Source organism: Pipra filicauda, unplaced genomic scaffold (assembly GCF_003945595.2).
Source record: "Pipra filicauda isolate LSUMZ 115617 unplaced genomic scaffold, ASM394559v2 scaffold362_size804934_pilon, whole genome shotgun sequence".
NCBI classification, from domain to species: Eukaryota; Metazoa; Chordata; class Aves; order Passeriformes; family Pipridae; genus Pipra; species Pipra filicauda.
The window spans coordinates 10,599-31,703 of NW_024104490.1; the positions used below are offsets into that span (position 1 = coordinate 10,599).

The 21,105-nt window shown below is 36.9% G+C and overlaps 1 protein-coding gene across 1 annotated transcript in view; it reads right to left on the reverse strand.

Annotated features, from left to right (window-relative positions):
* Positions 1-2,109: 2,109 nt before the first annotated feature.
* BNC2 (basonuclin 2) overlaps positions 2,110-21,105 on the reverse strand; it is a 329,648-nt gene continuing 310,652 nt past the window's right edge. The window contains exon 6 of the mRNA XM_027711939.2: positions 2,110-2,954. Within this exon, the coding sequence (XP_027567740.1) occupies positions 2,294-2,954 (661 nt within the window). The 3' untranslated portion in view covers positions 2,110-2,293. The remainder of the gene's footprint in view (positions 2,955-21,105) is intronic.

A 21,105-nucleotide genomic window follows, 5' to 3' on the forward strand; every position in this document is an offset into this window, starting at 1 on the left:
TTATTAGATATTGATCCCTACTTTTGGAAACAAAAATACTGAAATGAATAAGAAGTACTAAAAAAAAGGAAATCCATATTAAGAGTTTCCTCTAGAAAACATAATAGGAGTTAAGTACTCAAGTGGACATAAAAAATAAGAATAATCAAAATGCACAGCAAAACAAAACAGCAACAAGCTGAAACAATGCAACATTTCTGACTCTTGGCTAAGAAGAGTAACGTTCTCAGTAAATACAGAAAAGGAACACATTCTCACTGAAGGAATATTTTATTGTATGCTGAAATATCCCTTGGGTTTTTGTTTGTTTATTTTTCATTTTGCTTTTGTTATTGTTATTGGTTTTGTAAAGAGTCTACAACACACATCCTAATGGCTTTGGCTGTAGACTGAACTTATGCAAATACCGTCACTCATTCAGAATGTTGTGGTAACTCAGGCTGCCAGTGTGGTTTTCTAGCTCAAGCAACACGTGTGAACACCGGAAACAAAAAAGATTCAGAGGGCACCCTCTCTTTTTCTCTGCCTTTCTCAGCTGCTTGCTCCTTCTCTGTCTCCTATTCATGCTTGCTGTCTTGCTCACAATCTTTCTTGGACTTTTGTTTTTTTCTGACAAATCATGCGAGTGAAACACAAAACATTTACACAACTAGACATCCTTTTTTTCTGGCCTCTAATTTTATCCAAAGGGAAAGTAACCCAATAAAAAGTCCAGCTTATGTTTTCAGAGCTACTAAGTGCTTCTGCCATTAATTTCTTTTGATTGCTTCTATAAAACATGCCTTAATCATACTACAGCACTTTCCATTGCAAAAAAGACAACTTTACAGAACAACATAGTTAACATTATTTCCCTGTTCCTTTTGTTTTTTTTTTTTAAACACCACAAAAATCCAGGCTATAATAAGAAGCACACAAAATTATATTCTTCTTTGTTCTGTGACAAGTAGTATCAGCATTTATATCCCCAAATACTATGCATGTTTGAAAAAAAAAAGTTTCTACTGGTTCACATGACACAATTCTGTTTGTTTTTTTTCTTTTATGCAATGCAGTATATAAGGAATAAGGATGCACTATTGTTTCTAGTAACAATTGGCACTTGAAAAAAGCACCAAGAATTCTGTATTTCACTTTACCCCTTTTCCCTCCCCAGTACTTTTTTCGTGTAGTCCAAAAACTACAACTGTGGTAATGGCGAATAACTACATTTTCTTTTTTCAAAACGTGTGCAAAGTTGGCACTTTTGTATTAACACTAAACACTAATACTCTTTGTTTGGCATTCATGCCCTCATACTGACCAGATCGCTTTTATCTAAGTGTATTTTTTTAAAGACACTTACTGAAAATATGGCAATAGTTTAAAAAAAAAAGCATGGATATTATTACACATCCCCTTGTAGTGTACGAAAAAGTGCATGACTGGAATTATGTAATAGTACAAGACAAAAAAATCTGTATCAAATCAGGTACTGTAAAGCATGCCAGCACCTCTGTAGTACTTATATCTAGCAGGTAGTTAAAACAAGACTGTGGTTCTTTTAAAAATGTGCATTAAAGCTAACATAAATGAGTAGAACTAGCCAGCAAACTATTTTTCCTGCTTATCTAACAGCTGAATGTAACTGTAAAAATTAAGCAAAAAAAAATAGAGTTAAACCACCATCAATACAATTGTTTTACATCATAGGCCTGTCAAGGCTCAATATATATATACAAGTGTAACAGCCATGCTTAGTAGAACGTTATCCCCAATGCTTAGAAGACACAAATACAACTAAGTAGATTGCTTTTTCTTTCTCTTTTTGTTTGTTTGCAATTTTTTTGTGTGTTTTTGTTTTGGGGGGGTTAGTGTTTTTTGTTTGTTTTTTTCTTTTCAGGTAAAAGTCACAGGTAGGACAAACTGCCTCTGTAGAGATGACCAAAGAACATTCTAACAGAACTAGGGACAACTGCAAGTTTTCTGTGGCTTTGGGTTTTTTGTTTTTGTTCGCTTTTTTTCTCCATGAAGGACCTCTTCTCCCAAATTAAAGGTCCCACCTTTTTGTTTCTATCAAAAAAAAAAAAAGGGAAAACAAACCCCAACAACCAACAAAGGGGGAAAAGCACCTGGTGTTTCTTTTGTTAAAAAAGAAAAGAAAAAGATTATATATATACTTATGTATATATATATATGTATATATATATATATATACACACACACACATACATATAAAGGGAGACTGTATATGGCAGTTCGGATATAGTGGGCCCTCTCTGAGAGCTGGCATTATGCTGTGTCCATCCTCGAACTAATCTACTGATGTGAAGGGAATGTTTTTATGCAGATTGGGGTTCTGACTGTGCCGGTTTCGGCTACGAACAGAGGAGAACATCATGTTGCACCCAGGGACTTTACATTTGTGCATTTCTCGCAAGTGCACTGTTTTGTAGTGCACTCTGAGGGTTCCCTTGTTGCTGTACATTTTGTGGCAAATGTTACACATTATCCCACCGTTGCTCACCGAAACACTGTTGAACATGAGGGATCCTGGGACATCGGTGCCCATACCTACAGCTAAGGCAGGGGCATCTGCTTTGTGGGCAGATTCCCCACTGTCACTTGCTCCATCGATGTCGTCCAGGAGAATACCCTCATCACTTCCTGCATCAGATTCTCTTGAGGAATGGATACTGCTGCTGGACTGGATGCTGGAGGTGGTGCTCAGGTCTAGGACCATATAGTCTTCCGCCATGCCCCTGCCATATCCATTCATATGGGAATCCTCAGTACCAGCAGGTGAGGAGGTGTCTTCCCTTATGTCAAGCCCCATCTGATGCTGAGCGCCATATATCTTCACCAAAAATTCGTCGCGGAGGTCCTTACTAAGAGAAGGCTGTGAAGTGTCCAAGCCCATGTCATCCAGTTCTTTGGTCAACAGTTTACGGTGCAGGTTTATGTTAGCACTGTGTCTGGGAAAGAAAGAGGGAAGGGAGAGAAGGAAAAATGTACAGTATTTTTGATTAAACATACAGTCATTAAACATCAAATACAAATTCTGATTTAGCAATAATTTATCATGAAAATATCCCCTATTCATGTTTCTTGCAGATTTCAGCCTTGTTATAAGTGAACAAATTGCAACATAAAAACTAAACAAAAGAAGCAATTTACCCTCCCCATATTTTCTTTTCAGCTGCTGCTCCTCAACATTAGTCCCCAGCAGCAGCTACAGCCCTTTTATTTGATATTTACAAAATAATAAACTGCACTAGTAGAAAATGCAAAATGCACTTCTTGGTTCCTGAATCCCTGCTGACCTTCCTAAAAGCCTTGCTTCAAGAGAAAAAAATATTTATATACAGAATAGCTGTGCGTGTTTCTATCTGTATCTAAATCTGGATCTGTATCTTTATATATTTATATATACATACATATAAATATATCTTTATATATATATATATCAACTCACATAACTCTGGAAGTGAAATATAGGAAAAGAATAAAATAAAAGGTAACTGACTGATACATAGTCAGAGGTCCTGATTCTGCTAATTTAATTATGCTATAAAGGGATTCAGAATTGCGCCAATCCAAGATGGAGAACACTTGAAGGGTTTAAGAGAACAAGTCTCTGAAATCTACATGTAAGTTTGTGAAAATCTTAACCAAAGTCAGTGGTTCCATCCTTCTGGGTACGCACTGACACTCTTCCCTGTACTGTGTCTGATGCAGTGTTGACTGACACAAGCAGTGTAATGTTCAGTAAAAAAACCAAACTACTAATGGCAGTGAGAATTTTGCCCCAAATCAATCAAAAAATCAAGCATGAGCTTTGGTGTAGGTATTTGCTGAGGTCACCGTAGATGCTCAAGAAACACTGGAAAACTGTTACTGATGGAAGTGGTCTTTGGATCAGATCCCAAAAGATGCAAATTAAAATATTCTCAAACATTTTACAGGAGCGGGGCCTTTGTTCTCAAGAAATAAAGCTCTACATTTGGAAGCATTGTAAGATTTTGGGTTAGTAGCTTCTAAAATAGCCCATTATTTTTAAATACTGCATTCTACTCTCCACTTTTGACATTGGCTTTATTCATTCATTGCAGTAGAACATCACTGATTTGCAGTAGTGAAAAACAGCATTTACTGAATTAACAGTGCAACCAACAAAAAAGACAGACTTCAAAGACCTCTGACCACGGAACATGCTTGTTTTGTTGAAGCGCTTAAGAATAAGAAATGTGTGTAAAGTTTTCAGTATTAGAAAACTTTAGGGTTCAGTTTTTGGAATGTGCAGCATTGCTGAGGAAATGATGATTTTTTGTGACAATTTTTTATTCTTTGGAGGGTGACTGGATTTTCAGACCAGCAAAAAAAAGAATTAGCGAAGTTCTACTGCATAACATTCTGTGCAAGCTGAGGACCCAAACCCGCAATTTACAACATGCAGACTCACCAGTTTGTCTGCCCATTATAAATTGCAGATGAGAGACCAAATGTAGGAGGGAAAAGAAAGGGGGGGTGGGATGGGGACAGGGTGGGGAGAGAGAGAGAGAGAAAGAGAGAATTTTAACATAGGAATAGTTTAATTTTCAAAAAAGCACTAAGTATAAAATTGGCATGGGAAGACATAACAATGATCAAATATTTTACAGACATTCAGATCCTATAGTAACAAAAAAAGGGAGAAGAGGAACAATAGCTACTAGCAATATTTCCTTACTGGAAGCTTTTATTTTAAGAAACCCTTTGAAACATACCTCTCAACCAGGTAGTTAAGTCCCAAACATGGTACAGCAATACAATGCAGATAAATAAAGAAAATGCAAATGTAGGAAGATTAAATTGATGTGGAGTTAATTTCTGTAATTTTCTATTACTTACTTTGTGATTCATCTATCTGTTGCACATAACTTATGGGAATAAATAAAGAAAACAGCAATAGAAGTGATCTGTCCCACTCACCTGCAAATGCAGGTAACTGTTATCTGACTTAACACTGACACGCAGTTAATTGAATTGTGTCTGCTTGGGATGCAATTATTCCAGTAAGAGGGTGGTCTAGAATGGAAAATTTCTCTCCTAATGAGAGAGAGTTGAGAGGTATGGGCAAGGGTGGAAAAAAGTGGAGAGTATTTCTTGCTTTTCTCCCACATGGGAAATACTCTTTTTACGCAAGCAAGTATAGCACTATTGCTTTTTTGAGGTGTAGAAGTGTAATTATGCATATCCCCACACTGCACTTAGGAAGGCTGAGCTTACCTTGTGATAAGATCAGCTTTCTAATCTTTTGCTAAATTGAGATCACAAAAGAGAGAGAGAGAGAGAAGAGAGGAGAAAAGAGAAAGAAAGAGGGAGGGGGAGGAGAGAGAGAGAGAGAACAAATTCACATTCCAATCCAGACAAATCTGGTTAAAAAAAATAATCTGAAACCAATAAAACAGACTTTAAAAAAAGTCTTGACTGTGAAACTATTTGTTGTCAGTTGTAGTATCACTTATATTGCTGTCCTGATGGATACTGACTCAATCACACTAGATGGAAAACATAAAGCAAATTAATCAAAGCATATTCAGAGCATCCCCATTATCATCCACAAATGAGTTCTTAACAGATGCATGCAGTGTGCACATACATGAATGATAAACAGTAGTCCTGATGGTCTCTTGCCTTCTTAGTGTCAGATGTTGTGTAGCTCCACATGAAGTTGCTAACTGCAGTACAGGAAATGTTTACTGTGAAGGCCTGTCCACACTGACCAGTGTTGTTAAATGGCCATACAAGCACATTTGTGCTTATCATCTCAAGGATAACTGTGAACTATTCATAACATATTCATGTGTTTACTAATGATTTCTCCCCCTCTCTCCTCTCCTCACTCCTGTGGTATGGGAATTTGTTGCAGCATAGAAGCTAGTCAGGCTACCTGTAACTGTGCTGACATGCATTCATGCCTACTATTTGCTTGGTTTGCTGCTGAGAAAAACAGCAGTCAGGCATGCAGTGAAAATAACTTCAGCATTCACTGAACAGAGAGATAAGAACAAATCACCACATTAAAGAGGGGCCACTGAGCCCAGATAGACAGAGGCCATTCTAAGGAAGACCAACATAAGGATGCAATCCCTGTTGATGCTCTGATAAGAAGAGAGGCCTCCCTTATTCAATTCTCACTTACAGCAGTAACAATCAGTAATCTAGTTAAAGTATGTACCAGCCCATAATATCTGTCAGGCAAACGATGTGCAGAAATGTGCGGACCAGTTCTGGCACTCTGCTCAGTAGTGTCCCTTTTCCGCTGTCAGCACTACTGTTGGATTCTCCTAATATAATTACATTGACTTTTATTCAATTAAGTACCATTCCCAGCCTTAAAAAGAAGGTACTTTATCAATTGATTCAGGTGTAATGTAATAATAAAGATGAACTCATGGCAGTGCATTAGCTCTGCTCTTCATAACTTCTGAACATAGGTTCATTCATAGCAGTCGATTTCCATTATGCAACCACAGTTCAAAAGAATTGATTCTTTTACTTTCATTTCTTAATCTATTTCACTTGTGTTTAATAATGTTCCTAAATATCGTATGTGAAAACATTCTGGTAGGGATGGGAGGAACAAATTGTAAAAAAAATTCACGTATTTGGATACTGAAGTTTTGAAATCTTATAACAAAACTGAAGTCACAGACCCCTTTCTCCATACCAAAGTGAGATACTCCATCCTAATCCAACTCTTTCTCCCCCGCTTTGTCACTCCCAAAGCCTAGAAGTCCCCTACCAGCCCCCAGCCACTGCTAACCACTCTGTCATCTTGTTCATCTGCTCCTCTCCACAGCACCTGCAGTTTTTTTGCTTCAGCTGTTCTGTTCCCTGATGTGATTTACAATGCTGCTTACCCCTTCCTCCTCCAGATACTGCTCCCAGGCATGTGTAAACAATGGTCCCTGAGTAAGCTGAGGCATAGCTTGGGCAGAGTAATTTATGCCAGAGCATGAAAATTGCCATCAAATAGGCAGAAAATACTGAAACAAAATATGCCAAAACCAGCTGAGCTTCAATGTGCCATGGCTTCATTATTCCAGATGCCTGAGCTAGGCAATTTAAGGACATATCTGGTGTCCTTTGCACTTGTTGCTGTATCTGCAGGGAAAAGAACTTAAAGAACATAAATGATTGGTGGAGGTATATATATGTGTGTGACAAAATGAAATATTTGACCTAATTAAATCCTTTGAATGACTCTGGACATCTTAGACTGCTTATTTGTACATCAACTAACAAAATAGCATTTGATCCTGGCAGTGGAAATGTTGCTTAAAGACAACTGGTGATTGAAGTCTTCCAGACAGGAATATGAGATCAAATGAGTTAAGCTAAAGGCATATCTCAGTCAGCTCCAGTTACCATACCTACGCCATCCTATGCAACAAGGGATGGTGAAGAGGGTGACTTCTGAGAACACTAGGTGTGCCATAGAATGTCCAAACATCTGTTTAGCACTGTACTAGATGCCATGTATCTTTAAAAATAAGTATTTTTCCAAGATGTTTTCAAATATAGCTTATTGTGGAAAGGATGTTTTAGCAAATTCTAAAGGACCCAGAATCCCTGACTTTTTCACATAATTGTCTTTCTTCTTTCAAGTTACTATTCATGAACTAGACATATAGAGGGCAAAAGTGTGTGCAAAGTCCTCACTAAGTGAATTCAGCCTTAAGAATGGATCAGTGCTGCTGTAAGCATGATGATGATAATGATGATACATGTGAAATCTGTGTTTGTGGTGAAGTGTCAATGGTATCCCACCTTCCAGTTCACCACTGCTCTTTCAGATACAAGTTTTGGTAGCAGTGAAATGCAGGATGCTGCAGCAGTTAACAGCAGCTCTTTGACTGTGGGCATGATCCCAATCGTGGTAGTATTTTCCTTCCCTTGTGAAGTTTATGGAAGTATTCTACCATAATTAGAATTCATTGCGGGTTCCACCCTACCTACTGTTAGCAAGATTCTCAGTGAGAGGTGCACTACTCATCAACAAGGAAGGGGATTATAAGCCTAGGAAATACGGTCAATTAAACGTACATTCTATTTACACAGATCATAAATCTGGACTGGGTTCTCTTCAGCAGTTTCTTTCTGCCTGTCAATGAATCTGATTTTGTTAATCTTTCCATTTGTTGGAAAGAAAAAATGTAATTGCCACTTCAGTTTAGTTTATTCTTATCTAGTCAGGTTTTTTATTTCTTTTTGAAATGAGTGAAAAGGAATTTATCAGAGTACAATTCGTCCTGGCATAGAAATTGATATAAATTCCATGCATGACTTAAGTCCAGCTTTGGATGCACCATGGCTGCAGTCCTATCTGCACTGGGACAAAACTCATCTCTGATGCACACAACAGAGTTAGAGAATTTGGATTATAAAGAGCACTGTTTATTTAAAGTCAAGTATGACAGAGGGCACAAAACCAACTACATGAATAATTGGGTTCAATGTGTTGTTCGCAGTTCAGGACAGGACAGGTTGTTGAAAAAGAAATACAAGCATCATTTTCTTAATTATTTTAGCAAGAGAAAAGTATGATTATTCTTAAATGTTAGGGGATGAGAAAGATAAAGAGACTGACAATGAAACAGAATCATAATTGTTAAGGCAGTCAGTTAGGGACCAAGGAAACCCACTTTCCAATTCTTGATGCAGTCAGACAGAAGGGCCAAGCTGACTGATGTCCCACTCAATTGTCTTAGCTATTGGCCCCTTGCTTCTCCTTGGCTGACTGTAAGTGACAAAGTTCTCTGAATAAAATCTCAGTCAAACATCAAAGCACACTGTATTGTTCATTAAAATTCTAAAATGATCTGTTTCAAAATTTCCATTTGTATCCCACCACAACCTTTCTTCCTATGTTTCCAAGAAAGCCACTATCCCAATTTCTGATACTTCAAATGTTCAGAAAATGCCTTTTCTGGCAAACACATGATTTGCTAAAGTAATACCACCCAGCCCTACCATTCTAACACTGCAGAGAAATCATAAACAGGACACCACAGCAGGGGGCCATCAGTCTTTGTTCAGATTTGCTTTAAGATCAGTAAGTGATCCCAACATTAAGTAACACAATAAAATGATTTTTGGAGACTTAATGCATTAAAAGTAAACATAAAATTATTTTCTGTTAAATTATGTTTTTTCCAAGTAATAGTATATTTTTTTAAAAGAAGATAATATTGGGTTACAATCACCAGCAGTTTGAAAATCTGCTGTTCTGTTAGAAAATCAAAGCCAGCACACATTTGTCTAGTAGTTTACACATAGATCAGCAAACCTTTTGTTAAAGCTGGATATGGAAGTAACTGCTCTGATTGTACAGGCTCCACAAAGGCTATCCTCCTGCTATACTTAGTTTAAAACTACGCTCTATCAATCTGGTTTAAAATATAAACAATGAAACTTTCATTATTCCTCTTATGAGACTTTTTCCACACATATTTTCAGCTCAGTATTCAGCCTACATTTTTACCTGAAATGAAATGTTAAAAGGAAAGTTCTCTTTCTTCCTCTTTACCTCAAAGGCTGTCAATTAAGCTTTATGGTTTTGTTTTAAAATTTCACATGATTTTAATTGTTAACACAATTTGATAATGTGGCAAAGTGGTCTTACCTCAATTTCATGTCCCTTTCCTGCTTATTTAAGCCTGAAATGCATAGAAAGGCTCAGAATATGCAAACATAACAGAAAGTAAACGCAGAATTTTATGCTTTCTCAGAATCTCTAGACTGGAAATGTAGAATTTCTGCAGACTGGAAATGCTGAGTTTCATGCAGCTAAAATCAAAGAACCAGAAAGTAAGACTTTGGCTAAATATAATTGCACATATTTATGAGAAAGATTGACCTCAATTCTGATATTTCTTCAAGAAGGAAGTAGCAATCACTTCCCTAATTCACTTAAAAGAATCAACAATGAAACAATTCCTGGAACTTGATTATTAATAGAAACTGTTAAAAAATATTTTCTCAGTTACTGCTAATTTTGCCACTCTGTCAGTCTTTGACACAGGGTTTGTTTTGGTTTGTTTTTTTTTTTTTTTTTCAATTAAGAAGAAAAAAATCCATAGATCTAAGCAAAGACAATAACGGTTTGAAATCCTGATCTGACCTAAATTATAAAATCACATTTATCTGAACAGGTCTAAGGTATTGGACTGTACATTAGTGCTTCCATGTATTTGATCATGTTTAATTTGGCTCTAAATGTAAGGGGGAAAGTAGGTATAAGGGCTAGACTGTAGAATGAGTCAAGGCAAAAATACTATACTACCCAATGAAAACGAAGCATTTCTACATGAAGGGGATCACAGAATCAGTTCTTGAGGCTTTAAATTGCACAGAATCTGGAAATATTAACATTTCATAGAAAGAAAATCCGAAAAGTAAAATACAGTTCAGTACCTATTAAAAAAAGTAAAAAACCTCACTACTTATTAAATACAGGAAATAAAGGACAAGCAAGTTCTTGAAAATTAATGTGGAGCCCAGTCATTTCAATCCCTTCCAATATGAAGCAAATCACTCACACTGGTCACGAAGACAGCTCCCTCTACACTCAAATTATTCACTTGAAGATAAGCTCCCATCAAACTCTTTAGGGGTTTAACTAATTTACTGCACAGATACGGCACGTCTGTTGTAATAACAGGTAGGATGTATTGGGGTCGACCATTTATCAGAATTAGACTTCTTTTTTCAATTCACAGTGAATTATGCTGCCTACACTGCTCCTCTTTCTCAGAGCTTCCCATCCCCTTACGGCCCCTAATGTGGCAGGCAAACAAAATTGACAGTCTCATCTTGTCAACAAGGGGTGATTCTCCTGAGAAGCCATTTAACTTTGCAGAGGAAGCAATGTATTAATGTGCCTGTCCCAGGAATGTTAATCATCTTCAAGCTCTCTCTAACTTTGACATGAACAAAATCACCAAATTTGTTTACTAAATGAATCGTAATATGCTAATAAGAGAGCATGACATATATGGCAAAGCCAAACAGATGGTTTGTTTACTCCACTTTGCAACTTTATAAATGTTGTAACTCTGAAGATGTTAGTGAGAATTATTGGTTTGCTGGCAGTGGCAAACGTCTTTTGCATACTTAATCCACAGCTAAGAGTCAGAAAACAATTTGTCATCACTGTGGAATGCATAAAAAATGTTAATGCAGAGATAGCATTTGGGAAGGCAGGATAGCTGACTGTGTGAGCAAATACTCAGGTTAAATGTGAAACTGATCTCTGATGGTAATGTTTGCTACCAAATAATTTTTAACGTAAAATCTGTCAGGTTTGGGATTCTTGAAAGGCCCAATAATTCAGTACGTACCTGTTGAGGTGTTGAGTGAGACAGTCCTTATGGTTTGAACAGAATTACACTTCCACAAAAGCTGTGTGTGCTCAGAAGCACCAAGGCAAGGTCATGTCATATTCTTAATATATTACTATTGCTGTCCATTAAAGATCAAAAGATATTACAAACAAAAAGCATAACCACTGGCATAGTTGCCAAAGTTCATTCAGAAATGATCAAAATTGTGTTGCAACACTTCAACCTCTCACTTCACTAGCTGCCTGGAAGCAAAACAGACTCATTACAGAATAGCCAGCACTCTTTGTCTAATATCTGGACTGGTTGAGAAAGTTTAGAACAAAAAGATTTGTCTGACAGAATATTTCCTAAGTGAACTTGGTGCAGCAATGTTACATGAACGAGGAGGTCATCATACATATGACGAAGTCCTCTGATGGAAATAGCAGGTGCTCAGCACCACTGACGATCAGTCCAAAGCTGTTTCTACAGTCCACAAAAGTTCTACAAAAAAGTTTAGCTGTGCAGATGATATACACAGGGTCATGCACTGCAGTCATGTGCTAGGTCCTCATCTCCACTCTGCTGAAGTATTTTGCTGGTCCTTCACACAAGGTGTATTTTCCCTTAAGAATACTGAGCCAACATCCAGGTAGAATCTGTTGCCAAACTGCATGCATTAACATTTATTTTCCAACCTAAATCAACTAAATATTACATATTTCAAGTTTTGTAATCAGAAGCTTTCATCCTTTATTTTATTTTACAATTCCAACAGCCATGCAAAAAATTTGATAATTTTGCACGTTTTTACACAAACAGTTCCTTCAGTTCAGCAACCCATTTATGAATTTTACTGAGCTTCAAGTTTTAGTAAATGCAGAAATAAAGAGAAAACTCAGTCAGAACTGCTGGTTTTCACCAACTGTGCTTTCAAACCAATTCTTTTCTCTCAGATATTGATGCACAGCAACACATTATCTCATGATTTGTATAGTAGGTTCATACATTCTTTACTGATTGCACCTGAAGTTCAAATTCACAATAAAACCTCAGTTCTAGGGATAGTTTTGTACATTTTCAGGTTCCACAGCAAGTCTTTAAACCATTTAATTTGGTCACAATGCAATAGTAATTCTCATTCCCAATGTTAGTTTCTCTAGAAATGCTGATTTATTTATACAATACCAGAGGAACTATAAAATCAACTATAATGTGGCAGTTCAACAGCGTTCCTCTATTAGTAATTTTACACTACTAAATAAGTATCCCTATCAGGTCAACTGATAGCTGATTATCCTATAACCCCCTTTCATCGACGTCCCGACTCCTTAGTAATTTCAATTCTCTGAGATTCTTCCATACATACTATTGTCAGCAGTTATTAAATTCTCAACTTTTTACTCATCCACAAGAGACTGTGAAAAGATATCTAAGTTCAGCTTGCTGTCCAAGGATTATTTTGGAAGAAACATTAGCGGCCGTCCCAGCCTGGCGCTTATATCTCATTTGAAACATCTACTCATTCCTGACCAATGAAGAAAATCTCAATAAAGGTACTTTTACTGGTTTAACAGCAGTGAGCTCCTGGGATTGTCAAAGTGCTCAGTCTTTTCCGAGGAGAGAAGGAATCAGCAGCTGAAATATAATTAACCTTCCATTCTCAATGCAAACTGCCACACAGAGGAGCTCTGCAGTCTATTAGTGAAGTTATAACGGCCAACAGGCAGAGGCAAAATTGGTCAAAAAGTTGGCTGCTGCTGTCATATTTTTAGAATTATGATTAATGACACTAATAATGTGGATGATTACTGATATGTGTATCTCCTGCAGTTTATCATATTGCACTGGCTGCCTACGTCCACAATAAACATGATGCTATCATTTACCTCGTTATTGAAGGCAATCCTTCTCTTGAAGGAGCACATTCTAATTACTTTGTAATGTTTTATGTCTTAAACATTTTGCAGCTCTGGACCTTGCCAACTGTTTCATGTCTACCATTGATTAATTACAGAATGTTTAATCAAAATTTAGAACCTAATGCAGTCATTTATGAATGTGCTGAAGTGCCAAGGTAGTTAGGCTGCTGTCCCAAGCTTGGAGAGTGCTGTGTTCAAAATTAAATCCCAGAAATGTAGAGGATGCCAAAGATTTTACCTCGAGTGCTGTGAGTAAAAATCTTACTTCAGCTGATGAATGAGAGGCGCCCACCCAAAATGAGAGATCTTTCTTATGCATGTATGTGCTTGCATGTTCCATCACATTTTTCTTCTTCTTTAAATGTCTTCGATTTTCTCTTTCTACCATTGCTGCAGCTCCTTTACAAACCTTCCCTCTGCTAAAGCTCCTGCTAACACCAGTCAAGAAAATGTAGTTTTGAAGTGGTTAAATGAGTGAAAAATAATTTGCAGAGACAAATACATAAGTTTTTTTTTAATGTGGATTTTTATGGTACTGTCATACAACCATTCACCGTTGAAGTTAAGTGTTTTTTTAATACCATTACTGAACTGCTGAAATGGATGCTAATATAGCTTGGAGTGCTAATGTCAAATCCTGGTAATAAAAAAGACAGACTGCTGAATGAAATAATTTCAAGTAAAAAATAGAACAAAAGTGCTCTCACTCTCGCTCTACACTTTTATTGAATTGGGACTGACTGAGCCAATTGCTTTAGAAGTCTGTAAAACACAATTACTAGTGAGCTGACTGACCCAGCAGTGCCCCTTCTGTGACAGAATAGACTAAAAAGGCTGCAGAATTAGTGCTGCTCCCCTATCTGGCTATCAGACCTCAGAGACATCCAGTACAGGATCTGTTATCCTTCCTGCCAGGGCCTTTCCTCATGAAACCCTGGTTCTCAGTCTTGCATAATATATCATCTGTGTGCATCTTCTTCTTGAAACAAGGGCTCATTTACCTTTTCTGAGAGGGAATCCAAATTTTGTTTCTATCCATTGCATTTTTAGATCCTTATCTAACAACACAGCTACTGGTATGTCTTTCAGTATACGAGTCCAGAGACACACACACATAAATAGGTGTTTAGGCTATTTTTATTTCCACATTTTGTGTGTAAAACAGAAAAGTACAATGTAAGATTTATAGGCAGGAAAATTAACTATGTCACGTTTGTATTTTCCTTTGTAAGTGGCTAAACTGTAAATGCTTTTTTATTCTGGCATAACAAAGAAAAGGAGAGAGAGAGGGAGAGAGAAGAAGAGGGATAGAAAGGAAAAAAAATGTATTGAACTTTTCCCTAGTTAATAAAATAAGCAATAAAGTTTGGAAAGCACCAGAATCAAAATCAGCAACATTGGAAATAACAACTTTTAAAACTTATAGTTTACATCTTATGTTTCATATTCATATGTTTGACACAGGCATACAACTTAGGGCTTTTTTCCCTCTTTTTATTCAAAAAAAAAAAAGGCAAAAACAGTGACAGGAAAAGATGTTTTCATATTACAATCCTATTCTTTCTTTTTCCCTGCTCTTTCCCCCCACAAAATGAACCACTTTATATTTATACACAATTCTAACAAAGTTCTGCACTTCTTTCTCTTTTATGAGAGTGTACATTGCTGGCAAACCTAAAACTTCTTCATTTCTCCTCCTGGTCCTGTTATATAAAGCTTGAAAGTGCCTTATGGCAAAAATGTTGAATTATTTCTTAGACAGATCTTTTAAAGTAATGCTTTTTAGGGCAAGCTTAAATGTGAAATAAGCTCTTGATTAAAATAATAATAATAAAAAAAAGTTTCCTTAGCACAAGGCAAACTGTTCACTTAAAAGATGTTGCTGGAAAGTAGGAAGGCCTACAAAAAACCTTAGATTTTCTTTACAATTGGAGGGCTTAAAACTCCTGTCAGAAAATATCCAGTGTTTGCCATTAAAAAGTCAACTTGTGATGAGCCGTAAGTGGTATCTCACCTGAGATATTCCTGTGTTACCTCAAGTCCCAACAGACCACCTGACACAGCTCTAGAGGTATCATTAGAGAACGTTTTATGTGTAAGTGCTGGGTGTGAATGAATGGTTCCTACTGTAGTACCTACAGCATAACATCATGAATGCTGGTACATGATGTGTGGCACCGCTTTCCTGAAGATACAAAGGAAAACAAACTATGAGTACTGCAGATCAGGATTAAAGAGTAGTAAAAAGCTGCACACAGTGTCTTGCAGTGCACTTGCAGTGCCTATACAGTGGCCTCTTCCTTGACACTGTGGAGCACTTAACTCTCTTTCATAACTCAGCATGTCTTCCTTCAGGATCACCCTGAGGTAAGTAGTTAGCAGTATGGTTATCTTTACCCTTAATTGTTCCTAACTGAACAGTATATTCCTGCAACTACAGGCTCTACTTCACAAGTTTGCTATTGCTCCCTGTCCTATTTGCTAACCCCTAGCAGCCTGTATAACCATAAAAAGATGTGTCAGATTTAGAGAGGTTGGGCTTTGGTGTTTCTTTTCCCCAGAACCTATAAATTATCAACTATTTTTGAGTAAAATATTTTACTAAGACATATTTCATTGGAAAATACTCCCATCTCCCCTGTCTCACTACCAAAAGTCTATCTTGTCAAAAAGCAATGGAACAGAAATCCAAATAAGCTTTGTTTTACTATACTCATCACCTGCTACATAATTCCATTTCAAAAAGTATTTTGAAATGTCTGCTTCTGTCTAGATATACTGGTAGGACTATCATAGTGTCATCCAAAAAAAGTGTTATAGCTATCTGAAGTTACCTACTGATAAATTTTCTCCCTTTTGGGTTATTTTTTTTTAGTCATTCCTAGGACTTGCCTCACCAGTTTTCATACTTTCAGGTAAACTTCATGTTAATTTGTATACATCCCCAGCACAATCACTAAGTTTATGTTCCAGTGAATGAATTGGCTCAAATCTAGGGGGAAAAGCATCATCATCGTCATTAAGGGGAGAAGAAAATGGCCTCAGCTATCAGTAATCTTTGGTCAGGCTGTAAAATCTGATGTAAAGTTTGCTTCTTCAGTTGAAAGTTTCTCTTTTCAGACATGCACAGCTGACAAATGAATGTATCATGAATGTATGTATGGGGGCATTTGCCTGCCTACTGAGTGTCTCTTTTTTTCATTGAAGGCTGTAAATCCAAAGGGCAGTAAATAGACAGCTATTCCTGCCAGAAATGTGTCTCCTTCACCCTTCATCATTTCTCCCCAGACTCCTGCACCTAAGAAGACTACAACTCTCAAGTTGAGGTGTCTTGTTCCATTCAGACTTTTGGAAGTAGTGCCCTGGTGTTATCTTCTATCTGTAAAGTACAGCTTCCTTCACATTCAGCAGAAATCTTAGAGGTTTCCACTGTTAAGTTGAAAAGAACAGCCAGAGCCTTTGTTTGTAGGAACTAATGGGGGCAGATATTTTGTTTACCCTGCTTCCAAAAGACTCTAGGGAAGATGGGATGCCTCTGTATATGGGGAACAGCTTTACATTTACTCAGATAAATGGAAAACACTCAATTTTCTCCCAATCTCTGGAGAAGAGTTTTGGTTCTTCCAGTTATTTCCTAGGAACCTAGGGGCAATCAGGATATTATGATAAGCATTCATGTTCACAGTCCAATCTTCACAAATAACCCTTTTCACCAAACATAAAATACACAAAACTTACACAAGAAAATTGTACAAAACACATTAAACATTTACATTATTTGTCACAACAGATATCAGGGGAAAATATCGCTCAATGCATGTTTTGCTTTTAGCTAGGATTTTCAATGTTTTACTTATGCTTCCCACCTATCTTAACCCTGGTGTAGCAGTTTGTTTAAATAAGCTTTTCAGGCCACTGACTTATTTGCAAGTTCACATAAAAATGAGACTTCTTGAGCTGTACAAGAAACTGTACTCTCCCTTTCAAAGAAATACCCATTTGTGTACCAAACCAGAACAAGATAATGAAGACGGTAGGTTGTTTGAAAAAACAACAGCCACCTCCAATTCAAACCCAAAACAAATGACTATATGTAGACAGAAAAAAACTTCCTTCACACCAGAGTTGATCCTTCAATGTTTACTCACATAAGTAGCCACTTGCTTCAATTTATTTATTTTCTTTTAAATTTTTTTTTTAATCTTATGATGAAACTGGTTCTATGTATTTTAATTTTTAATTCTGCTTCTGTTGTTCATATTGGTGAGTATGCAATATGACAAGCAGTCTCTGTTCAATATGACTATTCATGGAAGAGGTCACATTGGTAGATTTGTGTTAGAGGTGGCACAAAATGTTTTGATGCAGATTCTCTTGAGTAAGGAAGAGTTATGGGAACATTAGCAATGACACACATCTTAGTGACTCTGCAAGAGAAAACCTAATGGTTCATTCAAATGTATTGGATATGCAGCTAGTCTCTTAATGAACTTCATCACATCCAAAACCAGTAGTACAGGTGTAAATGTGTTTATATTTTAAAAAATTATCAGTATAATTTTCGTCTCTTGAAAAATGGTTCGTAGAACACCTAATGTCTTAAAAATTGATTACCCTGTTTTTGTTGGAGGAAAGTCAAGTTGTATATGACAGTTAATTATATTTGGGGAAATACAGTAATAATTATCATGGACTGGTGCAAAGTGTCTTATTTCCTGGAGCTGGAATTGAGTGCATTTATAGAAAATAATTCTCTAAAAAGTTATCTGTAGAAGGTTCCAAGCATAGTAGGATGATGAAGAAATGGATACTGTTGTGTCAAGGAGGTGATAACAGGAGGCAGGTAGCAGCTTTCTCACTTCTTCACCTCCATTGATAATGTATGCAGTGACTAATCATAGGTAACTGATGTTAATTTATTCAAGCACACCTGTACAGGGCTGGAAATCAGGTAATCAGACAAAAAGTATGTGTCTGGTTTTTCAACACAGCTACCCAGAGGTCTATATTTGCACAAATTTAGTTCTGGAGACATCAGCAGGTTTTAATAAACCACCTACAGATGTCTTGCTCCATATAAATTAAGGAGTTTATGTTTTTAAATCTGGACTGATTTAACTTGCAATCAGTGGCATGATCACACCTGGCACCAATAGTTGCCTCATATTTATTTATAAATCACCCTGAGCAGATATTATTTTGTTTTTAAATTTCTTCATGGGGCTCAATTACCTTTCTCATCTTGTGGAACACACACACATGCACGCACGTATATGCATGCATGCTCACTTTGTCAGAAAACTTAAAAGACAAACCTGCACAATTAATACTCCCACTTAAGTAGCAGACAGCCAAAATGAAAGGTTCTTGCTTTGTTCCTTTGAACAGGTATACTGAGAGTTAATTTATTTTCCATACACTGAGAGAAAGCAAAACATGGTAACATATTGTTACTAATGCTGTGCCCTAGTTTAAAAACCACAGATTCTAATAGTGTCAGTACTGAGGTGAAATAGGGATTTAGCATGCACTAAGGTTGACTGAAAAGATGGCTGTATTTCTCCTTAAAATCTTACAGCAGTTTCTTGACAAGACTTACTGAAAGCAAAAAGTCCACCTGCCTTCTGTTTCATCAGTGGTTGTGACCGCAAAATTGTTGGCTCTTCCAGATGAGAGACCAAAATGAAGCCAACTGCTCTAAGTTGCACCTTCCAGACCTTCACCTCTGCATTGGTGTCCTCTTTGGTCAGCAAATATCTAGTCCCTCCTCTTGTCCCCAGCTCAGGATCATCCCCTGAGCAACTGTACCTCAGTGCTGACTTCAAGGACCAACCACATCTACCTTTCTGTAAGACCAACTCAGTATCTGCTGGAGCAGGACTCACGGATGAGGATGGGAAGCAGATCCTAGGGGAATCTAACCACTGCAGCTACAGGCCAATTCTCCTCAATCACAGAACACATCTCTTCCAAGTCCAGAGAGAATTCACACCACAAGGACAAATCTTTCCATTCAAGTGCACAGTTCGTGCAGGGACTTCTTCTCATCTTACTCTTTTCCATCTAGTAAGTTACTTGAAAAAGATGTCTCTCTGTTCCAAAGGAGGTTTATGACATTGTTTCTGCCTAAATTTTTAACATGATCTCTTTTCTTATTTACTTCCCATTGCATTCTTGCAACAAGACCTAGCCTGAAAAATATGCCTTTAGAAGAAAGGAGATCTGAAGTAAATACAGAAACAGAAACGGATGAACAGCTAATTCACTGAGTGACTGTTGAAGAATGGAAGAAAAAGTGGTGTACTGAAGTTTAGTGCTTCCAGGAAAAGAAAGACAAAAAGACTTCTCAATCTGACAAAAAGAACCAAGATCTAGGTATGTATAAACTTATTTTAATTAGTGACGTTATTTGTGGCTCAGAAGAATGATGAAAAAAGGCCCTTTTAAAAAAATCTAGGCTCAGCAGAGTTTGACTACTTGAAAGCAATACTATCTAATTTTTAGAATGGGTGACAGAATTACTGAGGCATTGACAGCAAGGACCAGGACTCTGCTTTCCTCTGCCTTGACTTGAAAAAACCACATGAGAGGTGTGACTCCAGAATCTTCTGGTTATCTTGATCCCAAAGTTACAAGGGTTAGCAGTGGTTAGCTGAAGATCTCAGAAGACATTCCAACATTTCTTGCAGAAGGATTTTTATGCAGGTGTTGACCTTGGCACAAATGATGTAGGAATGGTAAAGCTAGATTTGGTCAACCTTAGCATAAATTGCTATAGAATGCTTTCTACAAAGGGAGGGTTGCAGCTCTGACACAGATAAAACCCCTCCTTCAGTCAAAACAGCACTGCATTTTCTCCTGACACGATCTGCTGCCTCTGGTAACCAGCAGTCTGTATCACAACCCTATCCCTGCAAAGACCATTTTACATTAGTGCCACTCACTGTCAACAATTAGGAGTTTTGCGTATGTACAGGGCAGGGAGAATACAGTCAAACCTTTGATTAACTAGACTTACATTGGAAAAGGACTTGAGCCAAATCAGACGCCTCTAAGGAAAACAAAAAAGATCAGCCAATGTTATCTATCTCCACTTAAGCTTGTATTGTCTTATAGAACATAGCTAGCATTGTGACTTTTAGACCTCTAACTAGTTATAGACCTTTAACTAGCTATAATAGGATTAATAATATCATTAATACAATACTAGTAATACAATTAATAAAGTGACTAAAAATAAAGATAATAACTTCATAAGACTGCAAGCTATGGGATAGCTAGAACTCTGCTTTCAGAGTATTGAAAAAAAATTTATTTTTCTTTCATAAAGCACAAAATTCTAAGCTACTGTAACTACTCAAAGATCATGTGAGTGACTTACACACAAACAAATCGCAGAGACTTTTTGTAATGTGTCCAAAATGGAACACGAGTCCATTTCAAATATTAGCCAGGAATTATTACTGTAGGCTGTAAGTAGCTAAGTCTTACTTCTCATACACCAATTAAAAGCAAAATGCTCTCGAGTTTTTAAGTGAAATTGATTTAAGCAGATGGAAGAAGTTCTCACTTTTCAATGCTATTAATTTAGTTATCCATTTATCTTTGAGGTGCTCTCCATAATCTGAAGAGCTAAAAATCGTATATGCTCTCCTTAAAAAAAAAAAACTTTCAAAAGGAAGATCAGAAAAAAAAAAACCCAAACAAACTGAATAGAAAAAATTTTAGGGTAATAAAACAGTTTACAAGTAAAAAAAAAATCTTTAAATATGCAGTCTACATTTTAAGTTACTGAATCAGATTTTTATTTCATGGCTTGCTTTCAGTAAGCTTAA